The sequence below is a fragment of the Amblyomma americanum genome, chromosome 5 (genome assembly GCF_052857255.1).
Source record: "Amblyomma americanum isolate KBUSLIRL-KWMA chromosome 5, ASM5285725v1, whole genome shotgun sequence".
In the NCBI taxonomy this organism is placed as follows: domain Eukaryota; kingdom Metazoa; phylum Arthropoda; class Arachnida; order Ixodida; family Ixodidae; genus Amblyomma; species Amblyomma americanum.
The window spans coordinates 179,903,146-179,922,890 of record NC_135501.1 but is presented as its reverse complement, the minus strand read 5'-3'; the positions used below and the strand labels follow the sequence as shown (position 1 = coordinate 179,922,890).

The following is a 19,745-nucleotide window of genomic DNA, read 5'->3' as shown; positions in this document are numbered from 1 at the left end:
ATGAACTTTTTTTCTCGCGAAATTTTTTTAGCGCACACCCTTTTATAAAATGGTGGACAGCTTACTTTCTTTTTACTCCCATATACGCGTATTCGTGTTCAGGGTGTACACACGTAGGGAATATGATATCGGACAAAGTTTTTGCACGAAATTGCGAATTTTATGGTTAATTGTTCTCTAAATATCAAAATGACGTCGGGATGTAATACGCATAGAGAAGCAGCTAGATAGAAAACAGAAAAGGCTCGTTTGTCGCGCATAATTATGGAGTAACCAAAAAATAAATGCTCCAACTTTTTGTTCCCTTTCATACTGCTCACGACTCCACCCTTAATGCCTCCTCTTTTCATTATTCCGCATCCTGCCGCATTCTTTTCTTACTGAAGTCCATACCGCAGTAGGAATTGATTAACGTCGGAATTCGTTTTCCCTTGATGACACAGTCGACGCGGCGGGCTAGCTGTTATTGCTGTATATCGGCAATGGCGCGTTCTTTCTTTGCTGTTTATTTTTACTTGTGTCGTTGCACTTGACCCAGTCTCGTTATTTCCGTCTCGTGCCGGTGCGGCACCCGATATGCGAGGAGGAAAACGTGTAGGAATTCTCTCGGCTTCGTGATTTTTTCCTTCCTCATCGTCGTCCTCAGCGTCGCTTTGCTCACTTCGGCGCCCCGCGCTTTCTCATTCCCCTGGGCCTTGAAATTAAGGAAACGCTTCGGCAGTCTCCACAGCACGACGGCGCTTCGGAGCCTTTCTTTCCTTTTTCTCTTTGCCTCTCGTTTCTAGGGAAACTAATTTAGCTCACCCCCCCCACCCCCCCCTCCCGTGCACACTTGCCCCAGAAAGACCTTCTTTCCAACAGAAAGAAGGCTGACTCGCAGCGAACTTAAGTTGGAACGACGGGCATTCCTTCTTCCAAATGCGCCGTACGAAATAATCGAATAGGAAACTTTTTTTTGTGCAGCGGTGGCTTGGAAAAAAAAATTAAAGGTCTGCGCGGCTGGCTCCAAGGCTGTTCACGCACGTGATATCTTGCCGATGCTGCCGCCGCCGCTACCTCCTCCTAGGGGGCGCCACTGTATACCGTGGCGCTCGTTCCCCTTTATGTGCACCCGTAGTACGTACCAGAGTCTGCGCAGCTGTCCCAGCCACTTAGATTTATTTTCTTCCTTTTGTTTTTCATTTTTCTAAGGCGTGGTTTCTTTCTTGCGGCTTGTATTGCGTTTTATGCATCTACCGGTTGCAAGGATGGTAGCGTTGTGTGTTCTGTGTTCAGTCACGCCGGCCAGCTTTTCGTAATGAGGTTTCCCTCTTTCAGGAGTGCCGTTAGCCAGACCTGATGCGTGTAGTGGCCCCTTTCCTATCTCGTTTCGCATTTTTGTGCTGCATCCGACGCGGCTGTTATGTTGGTATGTCTGTTTTGTCCCTCCCCGAGCTAAGAGAGACACGATAGGCTCATTTGTCTCTGCTGAAAGTGCGCAGTTTTTTTTTTCAAGGTTCTTTTTTTTCTAGGAGCGAACTCTTTTTCCAACTCTTTCTTTTGGGGAAAACTGCGCGTCTTTGTCTCGTGCGTGCGAAGCGTACAGACAGTGAATAGTATCCCGGAAGGAAATGAACAATCTTGATTTAGGCCTGCTGTTCGTCGTAATTAGTTCCGCTTAATTATATTTGCGTCGGCTCATGGCTGTCGTTTCTCTTTGCTTCTTTCTGTTTTGAATCGTAGAGGATACAACGATCATGATGGTTTGTCTGCTTTGAAGAACGAGGGTTGTAGGTTCGATTCCCGGCACCACCGGCCCGGCCGTTTTTCGATCGAAGGCGAAGTGCAGGAAACCTCGCAAGTGCACATCAAACTTATGGGCACGTTGAGCTCTCTCAGTTTGTCGTGTATAGTCTCCAGATTCAGCACGACACACTTAGGGGCAGCTCAACGCGTCCGATTCGAAGGGCCGTCGCAGTAGTCGCGTTTACATGAACGCGACAGAAGTCGACTCCAGTCCGCTTTTCAGGTAAAGTTCAAAAACGCCGAGGAAAAAAGTAGAAGATGAGTCGCGCCTTTCCTTCTAGAAACCTGCTCTTTGTCTCGAAAAATCGACTCAAGGCGCATTCTGTGGCATTCGTGCAAACGCGGCTAGTGAGAGCAGTTCGCTTTGCCGAAACGTCCGTCCGTCCGTCGATTCGGGCTGTACGGGGCGCGTCGGACTGAGAACCATTAGCGAGTACGAATAGACCCAGTTTTTTTAGTGCTTCTTTTTTTTTAATGGGGGATAGTTATCCTCCTGCGAACAAATTGCACTGCGCTCTGAGGCGACGGAAATAGACGCTGGCGACAGATAAAGCTAAAATAGGCGTAGAGTGACGAGTCTTCACTCGAATGGCTCGTCGGTTTGGTTGAAGGAAATGTCACGCAGGGCATTCGCATCGCTTCTGCACTTCAGCCGACTGTTGCTGCTGTAACTGCGAGGTTGGCTTTACCGCATGCCAATCGCGCCAAGGCGGGTGGCTTCGCACCGGCGTCCTTCCTTCGGGCGTCCCTCTGAATCATTTATTTCCTTTCCCTGAAAGCCGGTCGGCGTTGCAAGAAGGATAGTCAGGAAAAAAAGAATAAAGAAAGAAAAAGTTTCATGTCAGAAATATTCTTGTTTCCATTTCTTTTGCCGTTTCTGGGGACCGTAAATAGCCGAGACGGGTTGCTTCATTCTTACCCACTTTTGACAAGGCCAGACGAAACTCGGGAGTGAATTCGCCGCTGGGTGGAGACACGGACACGTATAGGGTGTGAGGGGAAAAAAAATAAAGGATTCTGCTGCGAGGAATTCCCGCCTTGTCCGTGACTAGCATTGATGAGAAGGCTTCTTTCTGGGGAAAGCGCGTCCGGAGTAAATGACGCCGCTTGGGAGCCTGCTGTGCGGGCTTGACGCTGGACCGTTCGTTCCCTGGTTGCTGGGGAAAATGGGGAGGGGGTAAGGGGAACGCATAAGGTTGCCAGGGAAGTGAAAGACGAAAAAAAGGGAGGGGTGTGTGATTTGGAAGCGTGGTGGGGTCTAGGAGAAAAGACAAAAACCAGGTTTTTAGGGAACGACCGCACATACCACATCGACGACGACTTGTTCCACTGCCGATGTCTGCCTGTGTGTCTGTCCCTAGTGTTCTTCCCGCTTGCTTAGTCCGCGGTCGTTGCGAGGCCGACTACTTTGGATTGGCTCGACTCTTTGCTATGATTCTCGGCGGATTCCCGGGGGTCTCGTCTCGGTGATATATATATATATATATATATATATATATATATATATATATATATATATATATATATATATATATATATATATATAGTACGCATTTTCTTCTCACGCCTGGGCCTTTGCGGTAGGCGGTAGTCGGTGGGGACGTCGTTGCTTCGCTGATGGAAGCTGTGTTGGCTCACTGGGTAACGAACGGCAGACTTTGCTGGTGAAAAGGAGTTTGGATTAGAGGCCCAGGCACGGCACGGATGTGTACGCGGTGATTCGAAAGTCTTGAGGCTCGTTTGAACTGGCTCCTTCTCCCCCCAACCCCCTCCTCTTTTCTCCCCGTGGTCGTTTGTCGGATGTCGGAGAGGAAGTGCTTTTTTGGGAGCTGCGAGTCACGACGACCTCGGTCGCTGTCGGCAGGAATCTTAAGCGTTCAAACTTCCGAAAGGTGGAGAAGAAGCTGCCGACTGGCGAAAAAAACGGGTTTATTCTTATTACTTATTCTTTTTCCGCGTGGAATTGCCGTCTACTTGACACCTACCCATTTTATCTCGGAGGAGATTGCGCGCGCGCGTTCGGTAAATGACTTTCCTCGAAAGGCGTTTTCCTTTCGTGCGCTGCAGATCGCAGTATAGAGTGTTATAGAGGTGCGGCCAGGAATGAGCCTTCCCGGGTCTCGCGCGTTGGAATTCTAAACTCTCGCTTTTCGGAAATTTAGGTGTTGTATACATTCGTGCGTTAGCGGCGTGCTGTATAGCCGAGAAGTAAATATGTCTTTGAGACCGCCGCTCTTGTTACACCCCTAATTTTTGTTCGGAGACAGGTCGTAGGGTAGTCTCACAAGTTGTGGTCGCCGTCGGACCCGACGGATGCACGTGTCTACCTCTTGCAAATAGGGTTAACCCCTTTTTTTTTGTGGGAGAGTTTAAGAACAAATACAAGAGAGGGTAGAGTAACTCCGTGGAGGCGTTATTGTTTTGCAGGTGCTTCGCGAGCATGTATTTTTTTGCCGTTATTTCTAACAATTATCCACACAGAACCCGCTCTTGATTATAGAGCATAAGGCACTCGTTCTTTACCTGAGGAGGCCAGTGTTTCCCATTCAGTGGTGAATGAAAACGTCGTTGCATAATATCTATAGGGATTAACACAGCACATAGAAAGATCAGCATTGCAGTGTCAACTGAAACGTCAGAACAGATGTATGAATTTTCCACCAATCAGCAGTTAACGAAGATGGTTGTTCGATGGTATATGACAGTAGGTAATCTTTAAATGTTTCTCTAACGCTGGCAAGTGATACATAGTGGGTGCGCTCTTGTGTCTACACAGCTTCGCCCGTCCGGTAACAATTGCCTGCCCAAGGCGTCCAGTGGAAATAGATACTTCCATATGAACATGCCCATGCATATGAATATAGGGACACGTTTCATTCTTTCTTTCTTAGTGTTTTTTGTCTGTCGTCATGCGCGCTAGAAAAGCCGCCGCGGTGGCTCAGTGGTTATGGCGCTGTGCTGCTGTCCCGAAAGACGCGGGTTGGATCCCGGTCTTGGCGGTTGAGTTTCGTGAAGGCGAAATTCTAGAAGCCCGTTTACTGTGCGACGTCAGTGCACGTTAAAGAACCCCAGGTGGTCGAAATTTCCGGAGCCCTTCACTCTGGCGTCCCTGATAGCCTGAGTCGCTTTGGGACGTTAAACCCCCTATAAACCATAAACAAAACCATACTCACTAAAAGAGGGTTCTGGTTGTGATTCAGCCGCTTTTTTGCATCGTGAGGTAAACCGTGCCTGGAAGTTTGTTCATCTCTCTGTTGCCGGGTACAACTCAAGAGCGAAGCGTCGTTCCGTCAAGGGTACCCCTATCCAGCCAATGGCGTCGGCAGATTGTCGTGACCCTGCTAGCGTGACAATGCAGGGAGTGGCACATGAAAGGGGACAGCCCCCTCCCTGGATTGTCACGCCGCTCCCTGCATTGCGACGCTAGCAGGCTCATGAGAGTCTGCCGACGCCATTGGCTGGAAGTGGGGGTTCTTTGACGGGGAAAAGCAGTTTCGTTCTTGAGTTGTGTCTGACTGTATCTTTACTTTTTTTTCGTTTTGTGATCCTTGTCCCTATGGTCGCGCTTCTGTTTTGCCACCGGCTCAGAAAGGGGTGACGCATCGCGGATACCGTTATCGATTAAAATCCCCCCTCGCACGGCGAGTCGCTGTTGTTGGTTATAGTTGGTTGCCGGTCCCCAGGCTGGCTGCCTGCCCAACGGGCGTCCGGGAGGTGATTTACGGTGTCACGCCTGGTAGAAGATTAGCGTCCTCGATAAATTCCACTCGCGTCGCCTATACGCCATTTTTCGGGCTTTGTTTCTTGTTAGCACCTCTTGCTTGCCTGGCCTTGCGCTTGCTCTCTTTACGCGAAGGCATACTTTGATAGTTCCATGGGAATACACCACCCCATCTCTTCCCTCCCCATCGTCCCCTCTCTGCTCCAACGGCGTAGCGGAAGTGTGAGGGAGGTGACGGTGCTGTTAGCTTCCTCCATTAAAAAAAAAGGGGGGGAGTCAGGAAGGTGTTAAACACACGGCTCACACCCCTCCTCTACCCTGTCGCATTGCAGCTTTACCCCTTAAAAACGAGACAGTTTTTTGCTCCTTCCTTCGCACCCCTTCTGGAAAGTTGCACCCCCTTTCCGGCTGTTTTTTTGTAACTTTTCAAGGTGACATCCTTATTTTTTGTGTATGTGTGGTGGGGGCATTGGTTAAGGTTGGTCAAGTTACGCTCCGTATTTGCATCTCTCGGCGTTGTTCTCGCGGTGTTTTTTTTCTTTTCGTTGTTGCTGCGGCTATCGTTAATGATCTTTGGGCAAACATTGAGCAAGTCTTTAAGCCCCACTCTTTCCTATCACGTATTTTTCTAATCCTTCTTCTGGAAATAGCGCAGCTTATTTCGTATCATTTCATTTTCCTGTCCCTGGAAGATTTCTTCCTCTACCTGGTGCTGGACGGGTTTGTCGGGTGTGGCGTGGGCAGTGGGGCGGTGCCTCCGCTGTTTACGAAAGTGGCCGCCGGGCGGCGCGCGGTTCCGCATTCCGGAAACACTGCCGATGGCGGCAGTGCCCTGCGTCGAAGAACAAAAACGAAGGAGAAAATTGAAAGTGAAAGATGAGCTTGGAGTGAGTGAATTGGCTGCGCGGCAGAAAAGGTTATGGGGAACTCGATCGGGGCGCTTTTTCTTATTATTTTCTTTTCAGGCTTTGCCTTCTTCAGTTCTTTTTTTATGAATGGAGGGAAAGTTAGCTTGCTCAGTTTTCTGACGGGAGTCACGGGGGTTGTCGGAACGGTGTTATTGATGTCTCTTTCCCCCCACAGAGTACCTGCGTTCTCCTAGGCGTCATTTTTCTTTTGTCTTTTCCTTCTGGAAAAGGGACAGAAAGAAATGGTTTGTGTTCTTTTTCTTTAGAAATCCCTTGCCCATGGTAGTAAGAAGTGTCGCTTTACATAATTCTGACCTATTAAATAGTGAATAGGCGAGTAAAAGCGCCGCCCACTGCTATGCGCTACTGAGAAAAATTTTATTTTTTTGGTTATTTAGTCCCCGCCGTGGTGGCTCAGTGGTTAGGGCGCTCGGCTACTGATCCGGAGTTCCCGGGTTCGAACCCGACCGCGGTGCCCGTGTGCTGTGTGATGTCTGTGCACGTTAAAGATCCCCAGGTGGTCGAAATTATTCCGGAGCCCTCCACCACGGCACCTCTTTCTTCCTTTCTTTTTTTACTCCTTCCTTTATCCCTTCCCTTACGGCGCGGTTAAGGTGTCCAATGATATATGAGACAGATACTGCCCTATTTCCTTTCCCCAAAAACCAATTACTATTATTAATATTGTTATTATTTTTAAATACGCCCCTTCTTGCTGTATATACTATATCCTTGGACACAGGGTTCCCTACGTGCGCAAACTTTGGGGTCGCGTTGAACGCCTGCGTCGTCTCCGTTTCGGTTTCAGCCACATTCCCGCGATTTCTGCGCAATATCCGAGCGCTATATTTTGTTGAAAAATTTTCATCCCGGGCATTTCCTCCAGGTGAGAAACCGTCGATGCCTGCTCGCTTGCCTGCCATACCGGGCGCGCTGGATGGCGGACGTCCGAATTTCCGGCTCCGCGACACCCTTTTTAATTAAGCTTTCCTAATGAACGGCCGCGCTTTCTCGCGTTCACGGCTGCCGCGTCGGCCGTTCCTCTTCGTTGGCCCTCTCCATTCCCCCCTCCTCCCCTTCTCCTCACTTGGCGTAAAGGCACGCTTGCTTCGGGGGATCAGGTGCTGCTTAGGATATCGACCGTCTGTTCGCGGACCTTCTGCATTATCCCTTCCCTCTTTACGCAATAAAGAAACCGTGCATGTTCTGAGATCTTTTCCCTGTTCGGATGTGGCCGAACAAGGGAACTGTTTTCACGCCGGAAGTGAAGGGAAAGTTGGCGATGTATTGTCGCTGCTTCTCTCTCTGTCTGTTGCGGCTGCTGCTCCTTTTTACCCAGCGCAGGTGTGGAGCGCTTCGCACTGTTCGTCTTACGCGAATATTTGCTTAGAACCGAGGAAGCAGTAAATGTGACGTGCATCGCCGGAGGAGTGTATCGACGATCTTTGATTGCTTGGGTGGGTGGGTCGGGTAGCCGAGTTTCGTGTCGGAGAGTCGGGTGTGTGTGCTGCACGTTTGTTGTGTTAGTAGGTGGGGCCCTGACCCACTTTTTGTTAAGACGAGCCTTCTACCTTTAAGAATTGGATGTGAGTTTGTGGCGCGTGAAGTACTTTTTAACAGGGGAGTAATTACTCGTTGACATCCACCAGAGCGCAGCCGTATGGCTACAAAGGAAAACATCGTAGTTGAAGAAAAATTCGACTTGGTTGCTTTGCCCTGCTTGCTCACTGTCGACATTTTGTGGCCGGGGTTAATGACGGAGTCGCATTTATTTTCTACGCATTAAAGCGGGTCCGTGGAGGTCTATTCTGCGAGTCGATGTTGTGGAGAAAGAGTATTTGATCAGATGTACATAATTAGCCTACATGCTAGCTTCTTATTGGGTTAGCAGCAAATAGTTGATGACAGCTGAACAGGAATCGCAGTGTTGCACGGTGGACGGGAATAAACGGTGTATAAATGTTTTGTACGTTCGATGATGAGCGTAAAAATGTCAAGGTCGTGAACGGTTCTCATCGACGGTGCCTGGACAGACCTTATTCATGGATCCAACAAAGTGGGCATTTCGTAGGGCTGAATAGAAGTTACCGCATTTCTTTGCGTCGTTAGGTAACGGTGTTAATCCTGTATCATGGGTAGGGTTGGATTACTTTTGAATGTGACTTCGCACAGCCTCAAACGCTGTGGTTATTTGTTGTTGTTCTGTGTAGGGAACGTTGAAGAAAATTTGTTTAGGGTTGTGTACACGTGAGCACGACGCTGCCTCCAGCGCGGACGTTGGTAAAGGCGTCATCGCTTGCAATTGCCTGAACTGTTCGTAGTTTTTTTTTATCCTTCTGTTGTTCTAACTGGCAACCATCTTTGTTTCTCTTTGCAGTCGTTGGAGAGGACACGGAATATGATAGCACTATGCGAAGAGGTAAGTGTCTTTCTTGGCTTCTTTTTTTTTTTCTTTCGAACTTTTTACTATGACTTTACTTGTTCGATGTGATTCTTACTAGTTACAGCTTATCTTCTGGCGCTCTATCGGTGTGCCCTAACCAGCCTGTGGATTTACTCATTGTTTACTGAGTTGTTGATAGTGGCTTATAGCGCCGTAATAATGGTAAGGTTTATGCGCGTCAGTTCCTTCGGTATTGGTTACTGCAGTAAGCGCCTTGTTAGCGGCGCGAAGACTGAATCCTGCCTTGAAATCCTGGAATACATGGAATACTGCCTGCGTGCAACGAGTTCGCAATGTGGGCCTTATTTTGAACTGAATCCCTTATTGGAAAGCGTTCGCAAATCCTGCGTGAAATGATGCGTGCGCATGTGGGTCGGCATAATTCATGCGGGCTTGTGGGATGCCTTGTTCAGAGCAGGTGCACGTTGTGTCTGTGAGCTTTCAGAGATTGCTTGCGGGGGTTTTAAAGAGGAGTAAGCTCCTAAGACTGACACTCCAAGACGACAAGCGCACGACGTGCGGCACTCCTTGTGTGGGTGTTTGCCGATGTCTGTCACGGTGTAGGAAGTGTGTATTTTTTTCGTGTGTATTACAGCACCTGCTGGCGAAATGTAGAGGTTCAGGCACTCTTACTGGAACAGAAGGTTCGGGAACGAATGTCGACATAAGATAATAATTACGTGCCCTACTTCGTTCTTACCCTTGTTTTGAAAACGCCGGAAGGTCATTATCATGTTCATCAGTTCACCGTGGTAGTCCATTAAGTTTAAGTTGCCCTGAAAATTGTGCTCTTTTATTAATGTTAAAGTCCGCAAACGACGACGTGGGTAGGTGAACGAATTTTAACGAAGTGAACGCCAAAATATTAGTTCCAGTGACCTAAGTCTGGCCCCGTACGCGGGACCTTTCGAATCTCAGCTGGCCTGACGACCCCTGTAGTTTTCTTTTGGTTCTTTTTTTCAATGTCTGTGTTCGTCTAAATCAAACGAGCAACAATATCGATATATTAGTTCACGTTTACATCTCAGGCGAGGGCGCAGTTTGTGTGTTACGTGTGGTATGCTTGTTCATGGTTTCTCTAGCTTCTGTTTACTGCGGCCAGTTTTGAAATGGTAGGCCAGACAGCCCGCGGTTGTACGGCTTCAGGGGTTGCGCAGTGCGATGAAGAAACAAAAGACAAAAAAGAAGCTTGTAGTGTGATCTTGTTAGCGTCTCCTCACCTTTTCTTTGCAGTGCACGGGGCGACGCTGCAGTTCGTTGAACCCAGTCGCGAGACGAAGTGGCGTGCTGCACGTTAGGGCACGCAGAGGAAGTCCGTCAGGAATGCTTGCGCAGCTTACCGAGATTCCTGGATGCTTTGAGTTGTTTATCGCGTTACGTTTGCTAAAGTCTTCCTGCCCTGGTTACAGTTACTCGTTCTGCAAGATTATGAACAAAGTTTTAAAAGACCAATATAGAAATTCAGACAGTGAAACGGAAACTACGCGGCGCTCTTTACTTGACCATCAGTTGACGTCACAAATCGCATTCACGAAACTTGTGCGTGCGTTTAATGGCTAAAGTGACTGTAAGCGATAAGCCCGCTCACTAAATTTCTGAAATGACCGAAACCAGGCCTCACCTTCTTTTGTTGTTATTATTAGCAAGTGGAGAGTTAGTACCAGTAGGGGGGTAATGTTTGTGACGTCACAAAAGCAGGCTTGCCTGCAGGAATCGCCCGCATTCAGGTCAAGTTACCGGACAACAGAAGCACGTTTGCTTTCCAACGAAACGCCGTAAAGCGGTGATATTTTGCGCAAAGCCTCTCAAGATTGGAGAGAACTTGCACTAGGAAACTTTCATAAATTTGCACGGCTTTGTGAAGGCTCCAATGTCGCCCTTTTGGAAGACATACTGTCTTATTAAGCTCAGCGGCTTTCGCCCGATGGAGCTGTCTTATGTTCAGCGACAGCTGTCGGACCTAATTGCCAGTAACGAAAACGGCACTTCGAATTTTTCGCCCTAATACAAAGAAGCGAACGAGAGATAAATTAGCTGGCCAGTTTCTCTATCTCTCTCTCGTTGCCTCGCTATTTCGGCTTTCTTTTTTTGGACTGAAGGCATAAGAGATGCGCATTCTTTAATGTATTTTTTTCCACAGACCCGTAGCATTTCTCGTACGGCCTCGGATGAAACCGCCCTCCAGACTACTCCACATCGCTCAAGCCTCGGCTTATTCAGTGCGTTTATCACGCTCTCAGTAAGGACAGGTGTCGGTCCGTGCCGTGCGCCATTAGCATTTAAATTGGTTAATATTCGGCTCCCTTTAGAGCGGGCCACGTCCGTCCATTTCGAGGGGAACAATTCTCGAAACCCGTGGGGAAAAAAAATTGACCCAGCTGTTTTCGGCCTCCGCAGAAACTCTGTTGGGCCTCTCTAAAAAGGTCGGTGGGTCTCGGTCGCTCTTTACTACCCCCCCCCCCCCCCCTGTTATTATTTTCTTTTTCCAGTTTTTAAGGTAAAAAGGAGATTTTAATGTACCAGAACGGGAATAAAGGTCAGACGACGTTGCTCTGGAAAGTAAAAAAATAAATAAAAACGAGCAAAAACAAAGGCAGTAAGTGACGTGTACGTCGAACCGTTTGTCGTTCTCTAATTCAATACGGCAGCGCTTCTGCTCTCTCCTTTTTTTTTACTGTTCTTTTACTGCATGCGCAATTTCGCCTGCACTGCGACGGCCGCCTGTATGCTTTCGACGAAGCAGAAGAAAAGAAACTGTCTGTGGTTCCGTTACTGTCTGCCTTCGCCTTTAACGGCCCATTACCGTCACCTGAATCAAGTTTTAACACAAAGACAAACCTTTCGTCCCGAATTTGTGTTGTGGGTAGTGAGCGGAAAAAAGGCTGCGGCTGTACTTTATGGCGAGAGGTTTATAACAGTTTCCCCCCGTATGCGGCGAGGCCGACGTAAACCGCTTGTTTCCGCCGGCAGCGCCATCTTGGAAACCGACCGCGGCTCTCCCGGCCCTATATATTTTCCCGGTCCTTTATTTTCCCGGCTCTTTTTATTTTCACGGGCAGCATCGGCGGCTGCCGTCACTTCATTGTCCGCGCTACGATACGACCGCATTTCGGGTTTCCCGTCGTCTGCGCCGGCGGCATTTCCGTTTCCGGTCGTAGTTGGAGGGCGTCTGGGTTTTTTTTTCTTTTTGCGTACGTGTCTTTTGTCGAAATCCCCCATTCACCAAGTTTTGCACTTCGGTGTTAACTTATTTGCTTTATTCTTTTTTTTTCGAATTGTAGCTCGTTCCGTAGTTTGACAGGCCGCCACGGAAAGGGAGGTTCATGCAGACGAAAGTTCCCTATTCTGATTGGCCTGGATATGCTCCCGCTTCAATGATTGCTGTTTATTATTGCGCTCTTCGAAGATTTCGTTCGAGCCTGTATGCTCCGTTTTTGTTTTGGCGCAACATTCATTGTCTGCTTCATAGGAACTTTCCAGACTGGTTAGACTTCTTGTGTTATTATATCGCAGAGGACAGCGGGGAATATTCAGAAGGCTCTCGCAGTACTGAAACTAAAGTAGTAACCTTTCTGCCTGTCTGTTCTCTCCTTTTTTTTTCGGTCGATCGACCAAAGTTCTCAATTCGAGGCGACAGGCCATCGCCTCAGATTTATACCACGTTCCCAATGCAGCCGCCCGCGGCCTCTCGGCGTTCTTCTTAGCATATTCGATTTCTCGGAATGTGACAGCCGCCGTATATAACCTTGCTCCGAATCTGTCTTTCTCTTGCGAATAGAACGCATGCGCTCCGTCTTATCTCATTTCATATTCTACTGTTATAAAGCACAACAGCGATAAATGACTAAGTGGAATGACTTGTAACCTTTTATTTAACCCTCAGTTTGCTTCGATAGGGATGTGTCGCATTCCAACGAGTATTAGTCGACGGGGCTATAGGAACGGAAGTCAGAGCTCTGCCTCTCTGGCTTTCCAGGTAGTAATATTCTTGACAGCTTGTTGATACTCTTCAACAGGAAGTGTGGCGTGATTATTCCAAGCGCTGTATTGATGCTTAGCGCGCCTGTCTTTTTTCTTTTGTTATTGTTATTCGTGAAAATTGTTCTTCAAAAAAGTCAGCGGGCAAGCCGCGGTGTCCCCTTCTTTATAAAAATGGCGTTTAAACTTTCTGTTGATTTCTTAGCCTCTATTGTCTTCGCATAGGCATTTCGTTTTTTCGGTTCATACTGTCTAGACAAAACTCTAATAAAGTGTATGGCCATAATTCTATGCATTGTCTATAATCTGTCTATAGGATTTGTATTGCCTATATACTGTTGTATTTTTTTCTTAAATGTCTACGTACATTCTAAAGATTGCCTCAAAAAATTTTTGTCAAGGTTAAACCAGCTGCCCTAGCTCGACTACCTTGACACACATGACGGGAACATTCAGTTCTATGTACATTCTAAAGATTGCCTAAAGAAATTTTGGTGAAGGTTAAACCAGCTGCACTAGCTCGACTACCTTGAAGCACATAACGGGAACATTCAGTTCTATGTACATTCTAAAGATTGCCTAAAGAAATTTTTGTGAAGGTTAAACCAGCTGCCCTAGCTCGACTACCTTGACGCACATAACGGGAACATTCAGTTCTATGTACATTCTGAAGATTGCCTAAAGAAATTTTTGTGAAGGTTAAACCAGCTGCACTAGCTCGACTACCCTGACGCACATAACGGGAACATTCAGTTCTATGTACATTCTAAAGATTGCCTAAAGAAATTTTTGTGAAGGTTAAACCAGCTGCCCTTGCTCGACTACCTTGACGCACATAACGGGAACATTCAGTTCTATGTACATTCTAAAGATTGCCTAAAGAAATTTTTGTGAAGGTTAAACCAGCTGCCCTAGCTCGACTACCTTGACGCACATAACGGGAACATTCAGTTCTATGTACATTCTAAAGATTGCCTAAAGAAATTTTTGTGAAGGTTAAACCAGCTGCCCTAGCTCGACTACCTTGACGCACATAACGGGAACATTCAGTTCTATGTACATTCTAAAGATTGCCTAAAGAAATTTTGTGAAGGTTAAACCAGCTGCCCTAGCTCGACTACCTTGACGCACATAAGGGGAACATTCAGTTCTATGTACATTCTAAAGATTGCCTAAAGAAATTTTTGTGAAGGTTAAACCAGCTGCCCTAGCTCGACTACCTTGACGCACATAATGGGAACATTCAGTTCTATGTACATTCTAAAGATTGCCTAAAGAAATTTTTGTGAAGGTTAAACCAGCTGCCCTAGCTCGACTACCTTGACGCACATGACGGGAACGTTCAGTTCTATGTACATTCTAAAGATTGCCTAAAGAAATTTTTGTGAAGGTTAAACCAGCTGCCCTAGCTCGACTACCTTGACGCACATAAGGGTAACATTCAGTTCTATGTACGTTCTAAAGATTGCGTAAAGAAATTTTTGTGAAGGTTAAACCAGCTGCCCTAGCTCGACTACCTTGACGCACATAACGGGAACATTCAGTTCTATGTAGACTCTAAAGATTGCCTAAAGAAATTTTTGTGAAGGTTAAACCAGCTGCCCTAGCTCGACTACCTTGACGCACATAACGGGAACGTTCAGTTCTATGTAGACTCTAAAGATTGCCTAAAGAAATTTTTGTGAAGGTTAAACCAGCTGCCCTAGCTCGACTACCTTGACGCACATAACGGGAACATTCAGTTCTATGTAGACTCTAAAGATTGCCTAAAGAAATTTTTGTGAAGGTTAAACCAGCTGCCCTAGCTCGACTACCTTGACGCACATAACGGGAACGTTCAGTTCTATGTAGACTCTAAAGATTGCCTAAAGAAATTTTTGTGAAGGTTAAACCAGCTGCCCTAGCTCGACTACCTTGACGCACATAAGGGTAACATTCAGTTCTATGTACATTCTAAAGATTGCCTAAAGAAATTTTTGTGAAGGTTAAACCAGCTGCCCTAGCTCGACTACCTTGACGCACATAACGGGAACATTCAGTTCTATGTAGACTCTAAAGATTTCCTAAAGAAATTTTTGTGAAGGTTAAACCAGCTGCCCTAGCTCGACTACCTTGACGCACATAAGGGGAACGTTCAGTTCTATGTACATTCTAAAGATTGCCTAAAGAAATTTTTGTGAAGGTTAAACCAGCTGCCCTAGCTCAACTACCTTGACGCACATAATGGGAACATTCAGTTCTATGTACATTCTAAAGATTGCCTAAAGAAATTTTTGTGAAGGTTAAACCAACTGCCCTAGCTCGACTACCTTGGCGCACATAACGGGAACATTAAGTTCTATGTATATTCTAAAGATTGCCTAAAGAAATTTTTGTGAAGGTTAAACCAGCTGCCCTAGCTCGACTACCTTGACGCACATAACGGGAACATTCAGTTCTATGTACATTCTAAAGATTGCCTAAAGAAATTTTTGTGAAGGTTAAACCAGCTGCCCTAGCTCGACTACCTTGACACACATGACGGGAACATTCAGTTCTATGTACATTCTAAAGATTGCCTAAAGAAATTTTGGTGAAGGTTAAACCAGCTGCACTAGCTCGACTACCTTGACGCACATAACGGGAACATTCAGTTCTATGTACATTCTAAAGATTGCCTAAAGAAATTTTTGTGAAGGTTAAACCAGCTGCCCTAGCTCGACTACCTTGACGCACATAACGGGAACATTCAGTTCTATGTACATTCTAAAGATAGCCTAAAGAAATTTTTGTGAAGGTTAAACCAGCTGCACTACCTCGACTACCTTGACGCACAGAACGGGAACATTCAGTTCTATGTACATTCTAAAGATTGCCTAAAGAAATTTTTGTGAAGGTTAAACCAGCTGCACTAGCTCGACTACCTTGACGCACATAACGGGAACATTCAGTTCTAGGTACATTCTAAAGATTGCCTAAAGAAATTTTTGTGTAGGTTAAACCAGCTGCCCTAGCTCGACTACCTTGACGCACATGACGGGAACATTCAGTTCTTTGTACATTCTAAAAAGTGCCTAAAGAAATTTTAGTGAAGGTTAAACCAGCTGCACTAGCTCGACTACCTTGACGCATATAACGGGAACATTCACTTCTATGTACATTCTAAAGATTGCCTAAAGAAATTTTTGTGAAGGTTAAACCAGCTGCCCTAGCTCAACTACCTTGACGCACATAACGGGAACATTCAGTTCTATGTACATTCTAAGATTGCCTAAAGAAATTTTTGTGAAGGTTAAACCAGCTGCCCTAGCTCGACTACCTTGACGCACATAACGGGAACGTTCAGTTCTATGTACATTCTAAAGATTGCCTAAAAAATTTTTGTGAAAGTTAAACCAGGTGCCCTAGCTCGAGCACCTTGACGCACATAACGGGAACATTCAGTGTCAGATGCGGCGCAAAAAAAAAAATTACATGGGCTGGATGTTATGGTCGGTCGTTGGGAAAGGCCTTTAATTAGATTAGTTCCCGCTGCGACTCCTTTGGGCGTTGCAGCAGTGCTCTCTAGCTGCACCTGGCGAAGCTGTATAGGCCTTACGTATATCTCTAAAACAGTCTCAGGCCTTGCCTTTCCCTGTAAAAGCTAGGCCTAAATTTTTCCCCAAAAAGGTTAGCGCGGGGGATGCGCCGCAGCCCGCGGGGATGGCGCTAGCGTTCGCACGTGCAGGTGCCTATATACGGCTCTCTATGCAAATGTCGCGGACGCAAAAACTCTCCTTATCTTTCTTTTTTTTTTGTCCCCGAGTGGAGCTGTCGCGCGCTCGCGCTGACTCTGTTCGCTGGGCCGTGTTGAATGTGGGGGGCGCGCTCTGCGACGCGTAGTCTTTCCTCAGGCCGCCGCAAGATTTAATAAGCCCGCTCGTCCGTGCTGCCTTTTTTTGTTGATTTATAGCTCATGCTTTTTATTTTTTTATTTTTTGGCCCGCTGGTGTAGTAAGTGTCTCCCGCCCTTATAGGCACGTGCCCGTTCCGAGCAAACGCTTCTCCAGTGCACATCGTATACTGGAGGAAAAAAGCCCAGTTTGCCAGAGCAGTTTGCATCTCCCCTTGCCGGCCTTTAAAACTTTCACGCCAATGTGCGAGGCCTTATTTGGTCGCATTTTGTAGTTGTTTCCCGGGCGCTTCCTTCTGCCTTGACTGGCGTTAATTCTGTCTTAGCCCCGTACGTTACAACAACACAAGGTGACCACGTGACTCGGGCGGCGTTTTTTCGTTACATTGCCGAGCGCTTTGTTTGCTTCTACTTTGCTTAAATCCTAATAACGTTTGCTCAGCCGAGACGCGAGGCTGGATAAAAGGGGCATAAATTTTGGCTTAAGAGTCCTTTCCTCTTCATCTCGGTAGAATTTATCGCCGACTGCGTCGTACCGCTATAGTCTCCCCTTCTCTATATAGTTTCCTCGCTGGGTACAGCTAATGAGAGCACGTGTCAGACAGCGAAGCCGCCTAAAACTGCAGCAAGGACGTTGCCTTAACAGGAAGAAAAAAACTGGAAAGTGTGTTTCGGTGTTAGCTCTTCATTCTTTCCGTGCAAATATGCGTCGACCCTCTCTGCGTGTGCCTTGAAACCGGCAAGAAATCGCGCTATCCGAGGCTGCTTTAACGTCATTATAAATATAAAATCTTCTCTTTTTTTTTCACCCTTTTTATTTCTTTACTTTTTTACATTTTTGCGGAAGGCGCGCAGCCAGTGAAGCGGCCACGACAGGGGTTCCTTTTTAGCCCGTGCACAATTTATGGTCACGATGTTTGCGCATGTGGGCCCGTATGTGTGTGAGCGTCGCCTTCGGCCGGAACGCGACGGCCGACAAATCTTCGTTTCCGCTCGACGGTTTTGCGCAAATTAATGACCGCCCCCTTTCCCGCTTTTTTTTGTTTTTGTTTTAGCGGTTGTTATTTTTTCGCTCGCTTTTTTACGCTACTTGTGTATAAAATACTCTCGTTATTTGCCCCGCTTTCGTTATTTTGGTCCATCTGTTTGGTTTGGTTAGCTAGAATTCTTGTTTCGCACCAAATGAATTAACCGGTCCGGAATCCTGATAAATGCGGATGTGACGTACGTTAGCGGCGAGAGGATTTGTCACGAAGCTTATTATACCTGGTGCTTAGGAGCGTCGGTAGGGAAAGGCAGCAGGATTTTTTTTCTTCGATAGTTAAATCCACAATATTGCGTCTCATGAGATGATTAAACTCTCTCCGCCTTACTGGCTGTTGTTGGTGTGTTAGTTTTTTTTTCACTCCTTGCATTAGTGTCCGGAGGCTTGTCGCACTGAATTCGTTGCCTCAGTAGATCAGGGTTTCTGTAGCATTTTTATTTTTCTGGTTGTTTGGTTTGTCAAGCGTCCTATGTATTGCAGCACTAAGTTCGTAATTTTTGTTGGTACTGTCTTATTTTGTTGTTGTTGTTTTGTTTACCCTTGCAACTTGGTCGTCAAGCATGGACCTATACCCTTCGGCGAGGAAGCATACTGAGTCGCAACACGTGTGTCGTTCTGTTTGGAGGATAACGGCCTATACCTAAGGCTGAAACGTACTTCGACGATTGAGTTTTTCGTCATCATTAAAAAGAGGCAGATTAAAAACACTTCAGGCGGATCACAACCGTTTGTGTATAGGTTTTCTCGTATTCGTATACACGTCCCGGTCACATGTCTTGCCTGTTCCCGAACCTTCTGTTCCATGAGTGCATATCCCGTTTCCTTTTTGTGAACCAGTGTGCATCCATGTGCGAACGCAGAGTTGTATACATGATAACCTTCTGGGTCGTTTCTGTCCTCAGCATGGGTGGTGTTTCATTTTACTTTGTACGAATAATTTTATTGTAGCGCCATTGGCTACGTACCGCTAATTTCGAAGTTTTTGAAGTTTTCCTTTAATTCAATTGGCAGATACCTTATGCAAGCGTACTTACGAGTACCAAGTCATAAAGCTTCCACAAATTTTTTTTGTAATGATTGTAATGAATGTATTCTGGTAAGTTTGTATTGAATAATATGAAACACCCTGTATATCAAGGTTTCGTCTGCAGTGGAGGCTGCAGTTGGGGTACGTAAGTTGTGTTTATGAGGCTTCTAGAAACGCTCGAGTCGAGCCAGTGACGTCGTAACATGGCGGTGGCGTCCTCTGCTTTCGGCAGCCTCGTGGTTTTGCGCACTGGGTACGGTAATGAGGTTGCTGCTCCTGCTGTGTCAGCAACTGCATTCGCCATCGTTAGCGGGCGTGCGCACTACAGGCGACATTTGCCTGAACAGCAGGCAGATAGAAAGTGTTGTACGATCTAAATGTATCTGTCTTCTGTTGCCTCACTGAACTGGCGGCGCTTTCAGGCTGTGGCACGGTACAGAACTGATCCACTGAGGTGCTTTTATAAGGGCCTCGGTGCCGTGCAAGTCTTAAGCCTCATGTCGTGCCGACATTCCAGATAAATTACCAACTCGCCAAAAATCTATGCCCTTTGTCAGTTTGTTTCCTAATCTTGTCTGTTCCCGCAGTTGTGACGTCATTACTCATGCGCCTCTGTGTGTGTATGCCTGCAGTGATCTTCTGTAAACTTGTCGCCTTTCTCACTACACTCTTACCCGTCCTTCACCCTCCCTCCGTTCTTTTTCCTCGCTTGCGATTGGCTGAATCGCAATCCTTCTCTCCCTCTCAGAGCAAGGAAGCAGGAATACGAACTTTAGTTGCTCTCGACGAACAAGGAGGTAAGGACGGATTCATTACGTCACGCTCGAGCCGGCGTGACGTCACGACTGTCGTTTCCAGCCTGCACGCATTCGCAACCCACCCTTGGTTCTCATGCTCTTTTTGCGATCTGTCTCGTCTGCTTGTGTTTCACTGGTTCCCCTCAATTTGGTTTCGTTTTTGTTAGATT

At 46.7% G+C, this 19,745-nt stretch overlaps 1 protein-coding gene across 15 annotated transcripts in view; it reads left to right on the top strand.

Annotated features, from left to right (window-relative positions):
* Snap25 (Synaptosomal-associated protein 25kDa) overlaps positions 1–19,745 on the top strand; it is a 196,328-nt gene that overhangs the window by 111,807 nt on the left and 64,776 nt on the right. For 8 of the 15 annotated variants that reach the window (XM_077665957.1, XM_077665950.1, XM_077665956.1 and 5 more), the window contains exons 2-3: positions 8,792–8,833; positions 19,527–19,575. In XM_077665957.1, coding sequence (XP_077522083.1) covers positions 8,792–8,833; positions 19,527–19,575 — 91 coding nt within the window. The remainder of the gene's footprint in view (positions 1–8,791; positions 8,834–19,526; positions 19,576–19,745) is intronic. The other 7 variants (XM_077665945.1, XM_077665955.1, XM_077665951.1 and 4 more) reach the window with 1 other exon arrangement.